The sequence below is a fragment of the Hydra vulgaris genome, chromosome 05 (genome assembly GCF_038396675.1).
Source record: "Hydra vulgaris chromosome 05, alternate assembly HydraT2T_AEP".
NCBI lineage: Eukaryota > Metazoa > Cnidaria > Hydrozoa > Anthoathecata > Hydridae > Hydra > Hydra vulgaris.
Genome location: NC_088924.1, coordinates 36,130,001 through 36,149,429, shown reverse-complemented (window position 1 = coordinate 36,149,429; position 19,429 = coordinate 36,130,001). Strand labels below are relative to the sequence as shown.

Here is a 19,429-nt window from a genome sequence, read left to right as displayed (position 1 = left end):
AAACAGTTTAAATTACTTTTGCCTTACATAAAGAAGATACATAAAAATTACATATATAAAATAGAAACATAAATTAATAAAACAACATTTTTCTTTTAATCATTTTCTTTGATTGCTTATTTAATATATTTTAGTATATATGATTAAAATAATTTTAAGATAATAAACAAAAATAAAATTACTTTCATTAAAAAAATTAATTTAATTTTAACTTTTCAACTATATTAAAAATTAAAATGAAATAAAAAACTTCGATTACTTACCATGCGCTTTTTGATTTTTAATTTATACTTGATAGATAAAGCAACAATGCCATGAACCTCAATTTTTTTGTTTTTTAATTAGATTTACTTTATTTTTATTTCTTGAATTTTCTTGTAAAAGTGTAAAATACATGCTTTGATTTTGTTGTGAATTGGTAACATTTTATTGATAAATTAAATTCATTTCTTTGTATATTTAGCTTTTACTACACAAAATTTTTATTTTTCTAATGGTTTATTTTGTTTTTAAGTTTTCATCAGATTACATTAATTAATCTTTTTGGCTTAACAATTCTAGATAATTCCAAATTTTTTGGAGCTTTAAATATTTTGTTGAAAAGATATATATAGGAGCTTTAGATTTAATAAAATATCTAACAATATATTAATCTTGAAATATAATATCTAAGTTCTTTTATTTAGATCCTAACTATTAAACCTCAATAGACATTTATATTAATATAAATATTTACTAAAATTTATTTAAATTATAAATCTCTGATAATAAGCATTTATTATGGCTTTATTTAATAATATTTTAATATGGCAGCACATGGCGCAAAAATTTTCAAATATAATATAACAACTTTAGCCACGTGGTTTCTACGGTTGCAAATCAAAACAAAAGCACAGATTAATTTTGCAGACGTAAAATTTTAAGATGATTCAAATTAGACCGAAATATCACAAATAAAAGAAAAATTAGTTCGTAAGATGCTGTTTTTGATGTTTTATAACTTATTGTTCAAATGATATATTATATAAACTAGATGTCTAACTTCAATCCGAAAAGTGAAGCATTTGCCCTTTTTATAAATGACGAATTAAATTTGTAAACAATTATTGTTCGACTTTTCTTTTCTTAAATGAAGTAAATATATTTTAAATATAAATACTATTTATGTAAAAGTGTTAAGAGGAAATTGGAATACTTGTAAAATAATAATTTATGGTTCCTTTTAAATTTTTGATTACAGTTTTGAATAGAAAAGTTAAATGACAGATGCTTTTGAAAGCTTTTTTATGAATTATAATACTTTTTAATAAACCTAGCTTCATAAAAAACTATTATAAGTATTTTATAATTATTAAAACGTGTTTTTGAATTATCTTTATTCATTGGGAACTTTTGATGCTCTTAACTTGCATTTTTAACTTTTATTTCACACATCGGCTTCAGCTTTCGTCCTTTTTAAAAATGGTGTACTATAATTACAAACAAACAAAAAAAACGGCTCGATTTTAAAATATAAAATACCGCAAGTTAGACATTTAGTTTATATAATAAATCATTGATCTATTCATCAATAACTACTAAATTCATAATCTATTACTGAATCTATACTCTTTAGCAGTTTAAATATACAATTGCAAACAAGCAATCGTTTACACAAAGATTGTGTAAAGCTTTTTTTGTTTAAGAAAAAAATATATTTTTAAAAATCTTTAGTGTGGCTCGGAAAACTTATATACTATAAGTATTAATAATTAAACACACTTTCTTTTTTTTTTTTAAACATTTTTTACTTATATCATTTTTCTACTCATAAATTGTTTCATATATATTTTACTCAGACTACACTTTTTAAAAACGAAACTGAGAACCTTTAAATAATAGTTAATAAATATAAAATTGAGAACCACGCCATTTAATCGTTACGAAACATGAAATCGAGAAACACAACGTGTGATCAAATAGGAATCTAATGTCTATTTACTTAACCATAAAATTAAAAAAACTACTAATTTATTTATAATTTTACAAAACTAGGTTCGGTGTCACTCGTATAGTTAAAAATAAGTCATTTGAGTGACACCTTTAAAATAAATAAATAAAGCAAAAAACAAACAAACAACAAAAAGTATATATACTTTTTGTCACTATTTATATATTTATATATATATATATATATATATATATATATATATATATATATATATATATATATATATATATATATATATATATATATATATATATATATATATAGTGACCAAAAAAAAAATCAATAAAAAAAATAACATTAACTCATTAACTATTAAAAAAGTAAGACTAATAACACAAAAAAAGGAAAAAGTGAACGAGCTGATATGAGAGATATTGCATGAATGATATAACACATAAATGAATGAGGTAACACAACGTTTAACGATCAGATGATTTAATTATATGATTTTGTTTTCTTTTTTTTTAAGAAAATAAAAAAATAAAACAAAAGGATATTATTAAAACTTATGACGAGACAAAAAATATGAAATCGCTTAAACAATAGTAACAAATATAAAACGCAACATAAAAAAAAAATAACAACAACACCACAAAAAAAAAAAAAATACACGACAATATAAACAATACACAAATGTACACATCAATATAAACCAAAACAAAGTTACACGATAGTATAAAAAAAACATGCACGACAATATAAAAAATAAACAAAAATACACGACATTTTAAACAATACACAAAAACACACGACAAAATAAACATTGCAAACAACATAAATTAATATAACTTAAAAATTGTAACATTAAAGTTTTTTTTCCGAACATTATTTCTTTTAACTTTATTTTTAGTTGGTCTGTCTATTTAATGTTTTTCTTCATTACATTTTCTTTAATATATAAATATATATATATATATATATATATATATATATATATATATATATATATATATATATATATATATATATATATATATATATATATATATATATATATATATATATATATATATATATATATATATATATATATATATATATATATAAACAGTATTGGACAAAACTTTTGCAACCAACATCGAACAATGCTAAAAAGTGTTCCTAATTTTACATGTCTTAAAAACGAAACGAACTATACTACCACAGCAAACAGTTCAGGAGTCTGGAGTCATAGCATGCCATGACATGAGCAATCAGCTGACAGGTGACAGCACACAGGCAGAATTTCGTTGACAAGTGCAATTTTGCAGCGGACAAAACAAGTGCAAATTTTTTGGTTTGTTTCATTTTCTTAAGTCTGGTCCGTGTCAACGACACGGAAGTGTTTTAATAATTAAAGGAAGTATCCAGAAGTTTCCAGAAGTTTCCAGAAGCATGCAGAAGCTTCCAGAAGTTTCGAAAAGAAGCATTTGGAAGCATCTAGTAGCATCCAGAAATATCCAGAAACATTCAGAAGCATCCAGACGCATCCAGAAGCTTCCAGAAGCATCGAAAAGAAGCATCTAGAATCTTCCAGAACAGGTTCACACAGGTTCATTTTACTACATAAGAGACATGTAAATCAACATGTAATTCAGTCAGTATATGGAAGTCAATCAGTCAGTATTATCAAGACAGTTTATCGAAGTGAGTTTTATCAAAGTGTTTATCGAAGACATCAATACAAGAAGCGAAATACAACAAGTGTTTCATTACATCAATACAGTCCACATCCAACCAAGACGTTGTGTTCCACAGAGCATTATTGTATCATCACAAGGTAAATGTAACACGGTTAGCCTTGAGAAGCGTGATTATTTATTTTTATTATTTTTATGACTTCAAGTGCAAAAATGGCTCCCGACAGTCTTGGATTGGAACTAAGAAAGAAAATTATTGGCGATTACGAAAGTGGAATGTCGCAAAAAAGTATTTGTGATAAATGTCGCATAAAAAAATGGACCGTATCAAGACCAAATCCAATATTATAAACGTATAAATAATATTATAAAAGTATTTGTGATAAATATCGCGTGAAAAAATGGACCGTACCAAGACCAAATTCCAAATATCGTTCTACGGGGAAGTTGGCAGCAGATAACAAAGGTGGAAGACCGCGTTCCACCACTTCTAGAGAGGATTCTATGATTGTCAGATCCGTCAAGAAGGATCCCTGGATATCATCAGTCGAGATAAAAAAGCAATTAGAGCTGCCTGTATCGGACCGAACAATCAGACGACGTGCTGTTGAAGCCGGATTGTTCTCTCGACGCTCTGCAAGGAAACAGCTGATTTCACTAAAAAACCAGAAGAAAAGACTTCTGTTTGCTACATCTCATATTGACTGGAATGTGCAAAAATGGCGAACTGTCCTGTTTAGTGATGAATCGAAATTCAACATCATTGGGAGCGATGGCATTTGTCGTGTACGTCGACCGGCCGGAAAACGCCTCGATTTACGTTACTTCCATAAGACCGCGAAGCATGGTGGAGGCAATGTAATGGTCTGGGGGTGTTTTCTGCTAACGATCTAGGTCTATACATTGAAACGATGGAATAATGGACCGTTTCATGTATAAAAATATCCTGAAAGATGTTATGTTACCTCATGCTGAATGGAATATGCCAATAAATTGAGTTTTTCAGCAAGACAACGATCCGAAACACACTGCAAAAGTAGTCAAACAGTGGTTTCAAGACAACCACCTATCGGTGATGGATTGACTGCCTCAATCTCCGGATCTCAACCCTATCGAGAACCTGTGGGAGATCGTCAACCGCAGAATTAATCGTGAAGGTGTTCGTAATAAGGATCAACTGTTTTAACAAATCCAAAAGGTCTGGGCAGCGATTCCACAAAGTTTCATTGATCACCTGATCGAATCTATGCCTTGAAGATTCAAGGCTGTGATCGACAACAAAGGATTCGCCACGAAATATTGATAGCAAAATACAGCTTGGTCAACATTTTGTCGAGTTGCACTTGTTTTGTCCAGAAGGAAATCAACTTTTTTTAATACTTTTGATTAATTTATTAATTTTTGAGTAAAAATAATGAACTTTGTGATGAATAAAACTTGAAGAACTTTGTCTCTAAACAGTTACATAGTTGTTTCTCTAAATTGAAAAAATGCAGCACTTTTATGCAAAGAAACTAAATTAGCATTATTTGGTTGCACTCGTTTTGTCCGATACTGTATATATATATACATATATATATATATATATATATATATATATATATATATATATATATATATATATATATATATATATATATATATATACATATATATATATATATATATACATATATATATATATATATATATATATATATATATATATATATATATATATATACACATATATATATATATATATATATATATATATATATATATATATATATATATATATATATATATATATATATATATATATATCAGGCCCGTAGGAACAAAAATTAAATGGGGGGGGGGGGGGGGGGCCGTGCGGGATTAAGTGGCCCACAAAAAGTTTTAAAACACTTTTTTTTGTTTTTTAGTTATTTTGTCAGTCAATTATTTCAAAACTATTTATTTGAAAAAATATTGGGGGGACAAATGCTCATGCTAACCTTGAATTTTACTTGTTAAACAGCGAAATGAATGTAATCAAAAGATGAAAATAAAAATTTAGATTACTAAATTTTTAAACAAATTATTATAATACAAATGTAAGTAAACTTCATTCAATAAAAAAGTGCAATAAAATTATATAATAAAAGATTAAGATACTGGGAAACCATTAAAGTTATTATTATACAAATGTTGAAATATTTTATATATTTTCACAAATTTGTGTTACACACTAGTTTAGTATTGGACTAAAATTTGACAAAAAATTGGTCCCAATATTAATAATTATAACTATAACCATTAACTATTATTCATTATTGTAATCACTTTACCTTTAACTGACTGACTATTTAAGCCATTAAAACTGGCAAGAGCCAAAATCACGAAGCTCACAAATATCATTTGAAAAAAATGTTCTTATGTGCAATATCATAACCCTTTTTTTGGCAATTATTAAACAGTCTATTTCAGTGTTGCAACTTTAGAGAACTACGTTCTCGTTTTTTTTTTCTCATTCATACCTTCGTTTATCCAGCTTTCAAGGCATTGTAAACAGTCGAAAATGTTTGTGCAGTTGGAAAGTACATATATATAAGTTTTGTTCAATATTATAAAAGATGATGTGTTTCAAAACTTTATTAATCGAAAAAAGAAAACTTTATCAATCAAAAAAAGTTATTTCAAAAAAGTATTTAATTTCTCAAAACAACTTTTATCTGTCATGACATGGTTTGATGAAGATATAAATTAAAGCAAAATACATAAAATTAGAAAACCTAAATCAAAGATTTTTTGCAGTTTAAGCTCCCAAAATTTTTGAACAGAACCAAGATTTTCTATTTCAACTTCTTATTCACGTTATTAAATAGATAAATAATCATAAATTAATTTTAATACAATTTATAAATTTTCAAGGGGAAGGGGAAGGAAATGAGTGGGAGGGGGGCAACAGAGGTTTGACAATTACATTTTAGAAAGACTTTTTTTGTCATTGTTGATTAGAGATAATTTTTGATCTTTAATCCACTAAACTCTTATCATAAGCTCATATAAAAGAAAGAGTCAAATCAATTTTATACAGTATAGACAAGTTAGGAATACATGATTTCATCTAATTCTCAATTAAGAACGTCTTTTATTTGTAATTCAGTCGTCATTGCTGTAAATATTTATTCTTACGCGTCTTTGAAAGTAAATGTCCCGCGGACGTTTTACGACGTCTAATGTCTAAATGATGCATCCTCGACGTTTGATAAATTAGATAAAAAAGAACATCTGGACATACTCAAAGGAACAAGGCAAACGCTTTCATTAAGATATAATGGACTTTATTATCGTTATCAAAGACAATATAACAAAAGTATGGTGGGAGACTACATTTAGGACCTGCTTCGTAAAAGTGATTTAAAATACACGTACAACTCTAGAAAACCTACGCATTTCTGAAGCTTTTCCTATAATTTTTTACTGTCTTTATCAGTTCAATATGAAATTTTTGTTTGTTACCTCACCGAATAAACAAAAATACGAAGTTTTTCTTGTTCTGTCTCAACAAAACGAATTTTCTTTGTGTTACGATCATAAATTTGAATAATCAAGATATTTCCTTTAAATATCTGGTCTGCAAGATAAATAATTAACTTGTTTAATGGGATAACACTAAAAGTCTTATTGTGGATTGCAAGCAATTTTTTAAAATTTATTTAAAAAGTAATACGCCTATCAAGATTTTACGTTATAGAAATTAATATAAGATAATTGCGGTATATAATGGAAACCTAACTTTAGTTTTAATTTCTAGATCGTTGAAATCTCATGTTCTTGAAAAATGGTATTTTTAAGTGAAAATTTTGCTCAGTGCTGGAATTATTTAACTATTGCAAAAACAATTAAACAATAGAACATTCTTAAGGAAATTGAAAAAAAAAGATTTCTACCAGCATATAACTTTTTTTGTTTTCTTTTACTTATTAATTGGAGAACTTTTTAATTAAGAGTGAAAAAAAAAATGTTTCTTCTGAAATTTATTGACTTTAACACTTTATAAAAGCTCTAGCTTTTTTGATCTATATTTATGTCCAAATTAAGAACGTTTTTAGATTTTATTTAAAATAATTTAAAGCAAATAGACTGAGAAAAACCTAAAGAAGTTCAAAAAGAGACTATAAATGTCTTAAATTTTGTATAAACAAAAAAAAAAAAATTTAAGTACAAGTAGAATAAGTCGTATTTAACAAAAAATAAATTTGAATGAAATGAAATAAATTTACATTAATTTCATTTCATTTAAAACCTAAGCTAATGATTGTCAAAGATAAGAATTAAAAAAAAAAAATCGATTTAAGTTCAGGCTCTTTAACATCTCAGACAAGAAATCGATAAATACAAAAATAGTTTTTTGAGATTTTTATTTTTAGAGGTTTAAAAAATAATGTCATTTTATAACCTAAATATTTTTGAAAGTATTTGATGTCTTTTTAATTTAAAAACAAAATCAATTATTGCATATTATCCTAATAAAGTGGATAATTTTGAATGGTAAGTGTTGATCACACAAAAAATATGCTCCCACCAAAAAGATAACTTTTAAACAGATTTTTTTTTGCACTTTTTTTTTTCTAGCCATTGAAGATCCAATTACTATAGTTTTTATTATTAGTATATTTTTAATTTTTGTTTTTTGTCATTTTTGTAAAAGAACGGATGTGATGGATACGTTGATCCGGCTCTTAAAAAAGTTTAATCGCAAAAAACGTCCTAAGTCATACAAAAAAAACACATAAATTTTGTGGTTTGAAAGTTGCATAACTAACAATAATATAGCGATAAGTTTGGTATTTTTTTAACTAATAATAATATAACCAGGCTTGTGGAGCCGCAGGTTTTTTTCACGGCTCGGCTCCGGCTTCAAAGAAATATCCGGCTCCCGGCTCGGCTCCGGCTACCGGACCTAATAAGTTAAATTTAAATTTTGAATGAAAATTAAAAATATTCAGGCTTGTTTCCCAAGTTGGATAAAAACTACACCTATTAGTTTTTATCCAACCCTCATTTTTAAAATGTGAATCCATTACTACCACATATTTATATTGTAAAAAATGATTTGGGGGCAAAAAAGAAAATAAAATATTCTATCAATATTAATTTTTTGCTTTATTATCATTGTATTTCAAACCCAAAATTAAATTTCAAACAAGTCAAATGTATCCGTTATTTGTCCTAAAAAATACCAAATCATCAATAAGATCCGATGTCATATGGCTTCTTTGGTCTGGCGTCAGAAATTTGAGTGCTGAAAACACCCGCTCAACACTAACTTGCGTCATTGGAAGCGCTGTGACAATTTCGCACGATGATTGTATAATTGAAGGGAAAAACTCTATTCCTTCCAGATGTTTTTTGCACGTCAAGTTTTCTTTTTGTTTCAAAAGGTCGTGCGCTAATTTAGGTAGACTTCAAAGTGTGCCTTTAAATTCTTGCTCCTCAATCCCAATGTTCTGAATAGATCCTTGATCAGATTGCTAACTCTTTTTTTTTCTTGCCTGCATCATTCTCTTAAAAATTTTCTTTTTTAGATACAAGTCTTTCATTTTCTCACCAGAACTCTCTGTAGAAAATGTTTCACAATCTTCCTCCAATCTATGAAAACCAAACTTTTGCTTATTAATCTTTTTTTGAACCAACCAGAGAGTGTCCTCAGCAACTACCTAAAATTTTAAAAAAGATAACATAATAAATTTGCTTTAAGAAACTCTAAAATAATAAATATATTTTCAATTTCTAATCGAAGTAATCAAAAGTAAAATCTTTTAATCAAAGTTTAAAAAACGTTCTCACAAAATAAATGATGAGAAAAAATACCTGTTGTTCTTCGTTTAGAAGACATTGATAGTGTAAGTCTGCAAATACCGCTGCACAGAAAAAAAGATTACTCATTAGGATTGCTTCCCTAGTTTCCATAGATTGTTTTATGGCTTTAGCAAAAACAGATTTCTTAAAATCACCCTCCATTAACTGTTCTTTTAACAGTTCCCAAACATAGACAAAGTGTCCTGGCGTGAGATCCTAAAACTGAAAGATTTGAGTAGCAATAGCAGGTTTTTCAAGAATACTTTGTAATTCCTTTATTTGTTTCCACTGATATGGCTGCACTGCAAAACTCCCTTTTGGATATTTTCCTTCCAGCTCTTCAACGACATCACGTAATTCTAAAAGACGCTAAAGCATTTTAAATGTACTCGACCATCTAGTTACATTGTCTATAACTGCCACCTATATTATAGAACATATTTTATTCTTGAAATATAACAAATAAACATATTTATTAGTTTGTATAAAAAATTTATAAAATTAATTTAAAAGGTTTTGTATTTTTGCAAAATTCCATAGCAATTGGAGCACGACAAGCTTTATTTTACGAGTACGCTCAAGTATTACTTTGATTTCCGATTCTTTCATTGCATCGGTGACAGCAAGTTGATAGGTGTGTGCACCACAACGTTGAAGATAAATAGTGTTCATATTTTTGGAGATTTCGTCAAAGTAACCATCATGCTGCTGTTCACAGAATTCAGAACCCTCAGTTTAACTACTTGCATCTTCAATAATCTGTTCTTCTGTAATATCATCTCCGCCTTCATCATAATCTTCACTAGGTAGTGTTTCTATAATCTTGTTTATCTCAATCGTCTTGCTAAAATCATTCACCATTTTAATCATGTTCGACCCATTGTCAGTACTAATTCCAAGGATTTGTTCCTTTCGGATGCCAAACTTATCAAGTACGTTTTTAAGTGCATTTTGAATATCTTCAGCTTTGTGCCTGGCATGTATTTGGCAGCATAATGTACATGTATGTATATTATGCTGGCAATATTTTGCCGCTAGAGAAAAATTGAGTATTGACTCCAAGAAAGCTTCGCCGATGTCTTGATGCTCCACTTTAAGGAAAAATAGTTTTCCATTCAAATCGCTTATCAAATCAGAACGCTTTTTTTCAGCTAAAGTTTGAATTTCCTGACGCATATTTTCACGACTGATCTTTATGCCAAATTTTTTTGCCAAATCTCGGGTCAAAATTTCTATTCCATCTCCGCTAAAAATGTTAAACGAAGCTCCATTTTGAAGTACTAACATATTTAAAGCTTTTTTGAAATCTTCTTTCGATATTGTTATAGCAACTTTGTTAAGAAAATTGTCAAGTATCTTTTGTTTTTTTTTTGTCCTCCAAAAGATAGAGAATCTCCATTTCCTGACAAAGTAACTTCGGATACATTTATATTCCTTTTTTGTGCGGCTTTTTTCTTTTCTTGCTCCTTAACAATTTTATGATGAAGTATTCCGTGGCTCTTCTTAATGTAACGTTTCATATTTGAGGTTGGTTTTTTACTCCTTTTCCATCCATTAGCATTTTAACTTGCGCGCCACAAATTTTTTTAGTTTGATTCTCCTCAACAAGAGGAGCAAATATATGCTTTTCCTTTTCACTGAAGAAAAAGCATTTCAACTCATCCTCAAACATATCTTCGTTTACAACCGCGGTGTTTTTAGTCACATTAGTCATGTTAAATGTACATCAACAACTTTTTAAACAAAATGCTAAAATGGAAAAATTAAACTTGAAAAATATAATCCTAATTAGGATTTATTCAGACCAACAACAAGATAAATCTGTAATTAAACTAATGGAACCTTCTAAATAAAAAGTTTTTAATTAATGTTGCTTTATTAGGCTTTAAAATAAGTTACCTTAACTCACCAGAAATGAGGATTACTTAATAAAATTATCGCAGAACATATTCTGATTAAAACTTTTAACTTATTAATTCTTCACTTAAATTGCAATATATAAATTTATGTTTACATGTATTTTGATAATTTTCCGTGTTCTTCATATATTATGTACCAACGACACTTTTACCAGAGAATATTGTTAAATGAACAAAAAAAAAAAAAAAATAAACAGTGAAGGTTTCGCGCCAGTTTTTTTTTTACGAGTTTCAACTTTTTAAATTGGTTGCTGTTTTTTTAAATTACTTATAAAACGTGCGTACATAAGAAAGAGTATATCAATTACAAATAACAACTAATAAACTTGCTCGTCGGAATTTTTTTTAACAGTAATAATAATAACAATAATAATCGTAAAATGACAGCCAAAATTAAGTCAAAGTTTCTCGTTACCTGAAACGTTTTATATTAAAAGAAACAATGATTAACTTTATTTTTAACTTCTGATGTAAGAGATCTAGCTACTGAACAACGGCTGCTCCTAAAATTGCGGAGGGGGTTTGGGGTGGACAAAATTCCCCCGTTCCATTTTTAAAATCGCCCAACTGCCGCTAATAATGAATATAATTATTATTTCTCAAAGTTATAAACAACAACAACAAAATTTCTCTTGACTATGTTACCAATATTACATGTTACATGCATTATGATTTAAAATTAAACCAACTGGGAGGCTAATTAAAGCTAATAAAAACCTATTCTAAAAACAGAAAATAATAATATGTGTCAATAAAGCAATGTTAACAATCGATATTATAATATTTAAAACGATTTGTTCAACAAGTTCGTTCAACGATAAGTGAATAATATTTGTCTACTATTAAAAACAACATTATATTCCATTAAAAATACAAGAGAGCCGTGAATCGCTAGATTTTTCCGGCTCCGACTCCACCAAAAAACAGCGGCTCCATGGCTCCGGCTCCGGCTCGGCTCCACAAGCCTGAGTATAACGATAAGTTTTGTATTTTTTAAACGTTAATAATATAACGATAAGTTTGGTATTTTTTAAACGTTATAATATAATGATAAGTTTGGTATTTTTTAAATGTTAACAATATAACGATAAGTTTGGTATTTTTTAAACGTTAATAATTTAACGATAAGCTTGGTATTTTTTAAACGTTAATATTTAACTCTAACTTATAGGGGAAAGGGGGCTAAATAGTACCCCCTAAGGAAAAAAGTTAATAAAAATAAAACTAAATGTAGGAAAAAGTTTATTTTTAGATAGAAACAAGCATTGATGAAACTAAAACAAACAATCATGATTTCAAGATGTAATTATTAAAATAAAAAGCACACTAATACAAACTAAAAATAGACAAGGTGGTACTAATTACCCACAAGATGGTTCAAATAGTACCACTAGTGAGGCTAATAAGTACCAAAGGGTATGAAGAAAAAAAAAGCTCAGCACTAATAATAAGTAATAAATAAAACAATAACTGGTTCATTCTACACTTGTAAAATATATTTATTGACATAATTCACATATATAACTATCATGTGACCCATTTTGAGACTCAGATGATGAGCATGCAACATGTACCCATGCTCCACAAATTAAACACTGGATCATACCCTCCTCAATGTCCTCATCACACATGAAGCAGTACCAACGTTATCTTTAGAGGTTGGGGTAATTAGTACCACAGGTACGATTTACCCCACCATCACAGGTACGATTTACCCGACTATGACTAAACATAGTTTTCTACTTCAGTGTTTCAATGGGCAAAGTGAATCGGAAAAAAACGTATTTATTAATGAAGAAGAATGGATGGGCTAACATCATAAAAAAATATAAATAAGTTACGTATATCCACGCCTGCAAGGTACGACTAGTAGGACAGTGTAATTATTACATCAAATAGTGTAAAAAAAGGGAAACAGACTTACCTCCTTTCTATAACGTTCGATTCCGCCATTTTTTGGTCAGTATACATATTTCATCTGCTGGCTTGATTTTATCGTGTTTCAACGATTTCAACGAATCAGAAAAAGAACAATGACGCTGGTACGAATTGCACAGCGGTACTAATTACCCCCCTTTCCCATAGTATTTGTATTTTTTTCATTTTATTATTATTATTATTGTTATTATTTTATTAATCACCCTCTGTTAAATATATTTACAAGGTAAAAATACAAACTAAGAAAAAAGAATCATTTAGGAATGTTTTTTTCAAGAGTGTTTTTAAAAATTGTTCGCTGTTGTTTTACATTCCAACATTGAACCGCCTGTACCAAAATACGAAGAGTAGCTTCAGGAATTATATTCTCTGAGTCTCTAAGTTTTACTTTTTTTTTAACCAGCATTAAGGTTTTCATATGCAGTTTATGAATATCACATAATTCTTTTATATCATCAAAAAATAGAAGATTTAACTGAACAGTAGTTAAGTTGGGAATTAATGATTTCAAAGGTTACTTTATTGTTTAAAAGACAATAAATATGTAGGTTTATTTTGTTTTGGTGGATAAATAGGTTTATTTTGTTTTGGTGTATATAATTTAACATCTTCTTAGTTTTAAATAGAGAGTGTATATAGTTTACTATACTTGGAGACATTAAAAAGCGATTTTACTGCGTTCCTTCCAAGTGTGTCAAGTCTTTTCATTGTTGACTTTTTATTTTCACAGAGCTCTAGACCGTGGGTTAGCGTCGGAACTGCTAATGGTTTATATAACTGGATAATATACATTGGATTAGATAGACCTCCAGATTGAATCATAGTTCGCACCGTTGCCTGGAAATTTGATATCCTACTGCCAATATTCATTCTATTAAGTTAAGCAAAAACTGATTTTTTTTTGTATCCCTCGTAAAGCCGAGATGATAAAGTTTCTCATGAGGTTTAATTTGATCGTCGTCTGGGGATATTTTGTAGTTCGTTGGTCTTTTTCCAGAGAGTAAAAGTTCCGATTCTGACAGCATTAAGCTTTATGCCGTTTAAGGTGTTGTACATTTTACACTTTGTAATAAGTTTTTTTAGGCCCGAGAGAATAGAACTGAGAAGAATGATGTTATCAGCATAAGCTACATCCTTTTTCTCAGTTCTACTCTCTCGGGCCTAAAAAAACTTATTTTTCTTTTTTTTTTTAAATATAGAAGTGCCTATTTTTTTGTTTTTGAATCTAATTTTTTTACTTGTTTTTGAATCTAATTTTTTTCGCCTTAAATACAATGAGTACCATGACCCGATAAAAAAGAAAATCAGTGCGTCAGCCGGGAATCGAACCCGGATCTATTGCTTGGAAGGCAACAATGCTAACCGTTACACCACCGACGCCTGTACTGATTAAAGACAATTTTATTATATAAACCATTATTATTTAACATTAAGGGAAAGTTTTATTGTTTATACCTCGGTATAGTTAAGGCAATTTAATATATTACACCATCTGTGTGATATTTTGTTGACTGCAACATATTTTCGTTAAATGAACAGGTCTGTGAATTATGAAAAGACGAAAAAAATTAAAATGATAAATTTTGCCGTCTCATAAAATATAAATGTTTGTTTCAAAAAGAAACAGTCCAGAGATTCTTTTTTTTTTAAATCTTCTTAAAATCACAATCGCTTGTCCGAAATTGAAAAAGATTTTAAATGAATACGTTTTTTAGGTGAAATGAACATTATAGTTTAATGATATGATCTGTTCTGATCGTTTATTGGCAATTTTTCGTAATTGAAAGCTCTTTCTTGGTCCGAATTCTCATATTTTTTGTGAAAATTGATAGAAATATTGTATTTTGATAACTACATATAGTTAGTATACGTCAGAACCGATTAGAACTAGGATCTATAGTGGGTTAAATGGTCACCCATTAAGGACGTCATTTAGAATTTAAATAGTATTTATAAAGAGCCAATATTTATAAAGACCCAAATATTAAATTTATTTATAAATTAAATTTATAAAGTAATAAAGATAAATTTATAAAGAGCAAATAAATAATTTTACTTCTAGTAGAAGTAAAATAATTTATTGGCTTTTTTCCGCGGAGATTATTATGAAACATAAGACTAAAACTCTAAAATCTCTGCGCACGAGAGCCAATATTATCCGACTTCTTGTCATAATTTAAACTTAGCGCGACGTCCTTTATAGATGACCATAAGACACTTTTTCAAGAGATTTTAACTTAGTTCATGTTAACGCCGGTGAGCAAAATTGATCTAAAGACTCCAATAGGGTGTTCTTTAGATTCACTATTAGGGGTACTAAAAAGGTTTTGAAAATTATATATATATAAAAGAAAAGTTTCTTTAGATATTAAAAAAACCTGAAGGAAAAAATTTATAACAGCTAAAGCTCTTGCTTAGACTTAATACCCTAATAAAATGATACCAATTTAAAAAAAAAAAAAATTTGAATAATTTGTAAATCGCTTTAACTACACCGAGATGGGATCGTCCATAAATTCCGCAACGCTAAATTTACTTAAAAAACGGTAGTAGGACATCTAAAGCAATTTTACGCGGTGATTTCATTAAACTTAATAGGCTATTTTGATTTTTTATATAACTTAAGGCTGTGCAAAGGAAAACTTTAGATCTTTTTTGTTTTGCTTATTAGTGTAGTTTAGCGTAGCTTAGTTTATGGACGATCCCTTATATAAACTTACATATATACTTATATTAACTTTTACAATATAAAAGCCAATATAAGTAAACAAAAAATGCCGAATCCGCCCCTGTATATACACTATAAAAAAAAAGTTTCTAGTTTTTGATAAAACTAAAAACTTTTTTTTATAGCGTATATGCAGGGGCGGATCCAGCATTTTTTTTATTTGAGATAACTTCCAGACATGGAACAAACTCCAAATTTATATGTTTATACTTATGTCAAATAAAGATGCTTAGCAATGATTTGAGCTAGGAAACAAAAAAGCCTAAAATTTTGCCCACAACTGCCCCAAACGTAAGAGCAACAAGTTGATAAAATATCTTTTTTATTATACTTAACTAAAGTTGTATTCATCGATAAATTGTTAAGCTTTATTGCATAATTTTTCAGCGTTCAAAAATTATGACCGCATAAATTTTAAATCCCTCACAATTTGAGATCTCAAACACTAAAATATATTGGATCCTGGATTTGAGACCTCAAACACTAAAATATACTGGATCCCTGATATTTAAAAAACTATTATTATGACTTCATTTTTTTTTTTTTTTTTTTTATTGCAGCGAATAAATTTTGAATCTTTTTTTGCAGTGTAAGAAAAGATTTCTATTTATACTATAAATAGAAATCTGGCGTCGCTTTACGTTAACGCGTGTTTGTAACGCAAAGTTGACTTACAGTTGGTTTATTATGAAACCGTCTGAGACGAATAGTAAGTATATAAAAGAAATAAATAATAGGCAACAATAATAGTATTGTATGATGGTAAATAACAACTAGTAATATATAAATACCGAATGCAAATTTTTGCTAGCTAATTAGTAGCTTTTCTAGCTAGCAATCCTCGTGAACATATCGTTATAACAATCGTTATTTGGGAAATGATCGATCTAAAAGTTTTATCGTATAAAATGATAGTTGCTCTTTACAATACACTTAAAGCGAATGCAAGGCGTTGCTAGGAGAGTGCGGGCCGCACCGGGTGACACCATAACAACGTGACACAGAGGGGTGACACCAAAATCAATTAAATGCCAATAAGCCATAATTTTTTTTTTGAGTTTAATATTTCACCTGTCACTCTAGAGGGGTGACAGCAAACGTTTACCGCACTGTGTGACACCAAGCTTAGCGGCGTCACTGAATGAATGACGTCCGAAAATAAATAAAGGAGTTATAAACCCAGAAATGTCAAAACGTCGAACACAGAACAACATCTTAAGATCAACGTTTTTATTCTCCAGTATTCGACATTTAAAATTTTTTTTTTTTTTTTATAGTTTATAACATAAAAACCATAAAAATATCTTTTCAAGAAAACATTTAAAAGTTTGTTATTTTAGTATTTTACAGCGTAAGATAAAAACTTAAAATTTAAGCTAAGTTGGGGAACATTATTTTTCTGCTTCATTTTTGTGGTTTTCTTGGCATCACAGCTTAACTTGGGTTTTTCTTCTTTTCTGTAGTTGCCAATCGTATTTGTTTGCAAATTTCATTGACGGCAATAGTTTGTTTCTTTTTTTGTCGGATATCACCTAACAGGGAAACTATTTAAGGTGTTGTCAAGAAAGATCTTGCATAGAATTTTTGAGCAACTTTAGAAACAGTAAGTTTAGAAACTTTAGCGAGAAAAACCATCTATGATGCATTAAGGCATTATATTTGCTTAAAGCTGTTCGTTTAGAAAGCGATGTTGATAGAGTTAAAGCAGGAGGAGGTAAGAAAACTTTGTTGATCGCGCTTAAAGAAACTAGAAAAAGAAATTCTTTTTTCAAATCCATGCTTTATGCAAGCAGAATTCTATTGGGCCTAGAAATTCTTTTTTTGTTATCTTTTGTAGAGGGAAAAATTACTGTTACATTTTTAAATTTTTTTTTTATTAATTCAGTGTTCTTTTAAAATTTTAAAATTTTTGTAGAAGGAAAATATATATATATATATATATATATATATATATATATATATATATATATATATATATATATATATATATATATATATATATATATATTTATATAAATATATAATATAAATTATATAAATATATATATAGAAAGTAAAATATATATATAGAAAGTAAAAAACATATATATAGAAAGTAACCTTATATAAAGCATGGAAAAAACAATAGGTTTTGAATCGCTGCGCTTTAATGTCTTCGAAACTGCAAATAATTTGCAAATCAATGATTTTTGTGACGTAATACGCAATTCATATCAAATAAATAAAATGTATGGGGAAATACAAATTAAATTTTTGTTAACTTAATTAACTTTTTTTGGTCAAATTTTTCCATTTCCTTGTATTGTCATCGAAAATGATTAAGTGTGCAAAATTTGAGCAAAATTGGTTGAGAAAAAAGCTTTCAAAAATTGATTTCAAATTTTGTGGCACACAAACATATATATATATATATAGAAAGTAACCTTATATAAAGCATGGAAAAAACAGTATTAAAATGGAGTGCCAAGGAAAACAATCTCTACTGAAGATGTTTATATATATATATATAAATATATTATAAATATATATATATATATATATATATATATATATATATATATATATATATATATATATATATATATATATATATATATATATATATATATATATATACAGTATTGTACAAATTAATTGCATCAAAATCAAAAACAATTAAAACCCAGGAGTTTTTAAATATATCTTCAATAAAAACTTATAAACTGATACTTTGTGAGTCTTCCTAGAAGTGCTATTACTTTCTGCACACAATTTAGCATTGAATCTATTTTCACAAATGTTTTGGATTTCTGGGTCTTCAAATCAGTTCTGAAGGATAATGATAATGTGGTAAGATTAGCTTTAGTTGTGCAGTCATGTTTTCGCAGTTTTTTCTTTACAATTGCCCAGAGATTCTCAATTGGATTGAGATCTGAATAGTTATCAGGCCATTTAAGTGATTTAACATTATTTTTTACTATGATTTTCTTGAGTTTATTGGATGTATGGCATGAGGCTAAATCCTGCAACAATATTCTGTTTCGATTTGGAAACACTTTTAACATCTCTAGAATTAAATGTGTCGCAGAGCCTCAATATAAGTGTCAGAGATTATCATGCCAGTAACTGGGTAGAGTACTCCTGTTAACACCAGCAGAGAAATAACCCCAAAACATTTTTTCTTGATACTTGGCATATTTTTCAATGTGTCCGGGTAGATGAAAGGTAGCCTTATAGACCCACCATCATAGTAACGAACAAACTTTGATCACTGGCTTTCCACTTTGAAATGCATTTCATCCGAAAATAAAACCTGCAATCAATTAAACAAACAAGTTAACAGCTATCAAGGCTGTTGTTAAATAAATTAATGAACAATTAAAAAGTGTTTAATATCTTCATTTTTTAGAAATAATATTATATAAAT

The 19,429-nt window shown here is 28.2% G+C and overlaps 1 protein-coding gene and 1 non-coding gene across 3 annotated transcripts in view; both read right to left on the bottom strand.

Annotated features, from left to right (window-relative positions):
• LOC101237974 (uncharacterized) overlaps positions 1 to 6,109 on the bottom strand; it is an 89,566-nt gene extending 83,457 nt beyond the window's left edge. The window contains exon 1 of one of the 2 annotated variants that reach the window (XM_065798044.1): positions 5,922 to 6,109. In XM_065798044.1, coding sequence (XP_065654116.1) covers positions 5,922 to 5,991 — 70 coding nt within the window. In that variant the 5' untranslated portion in view covers positions 5,992 to 6,109. Of the gene's footprint in view, positions 1 to 263; positions 485 to 5,921 lie in introns of those variants that run through there. The other variant, XM_065798045.1, reaches the window with a different exon arrangement.
• An 8,494-nt stretch (positions 6,110 to 14,603) lies between these two features.
• Positions 14,604 to 14,675, bottom strand: trnag-ucc (transfer RNA glycine (anticodon UCC)). Its single transcript has one exon. It is a non-coding gene; the product is annotated as a tRNA-Gly (tRNA).
• Between the last annotated feature and the right edge of the window lie 4,754 nt (positions 14,676 to 19,429).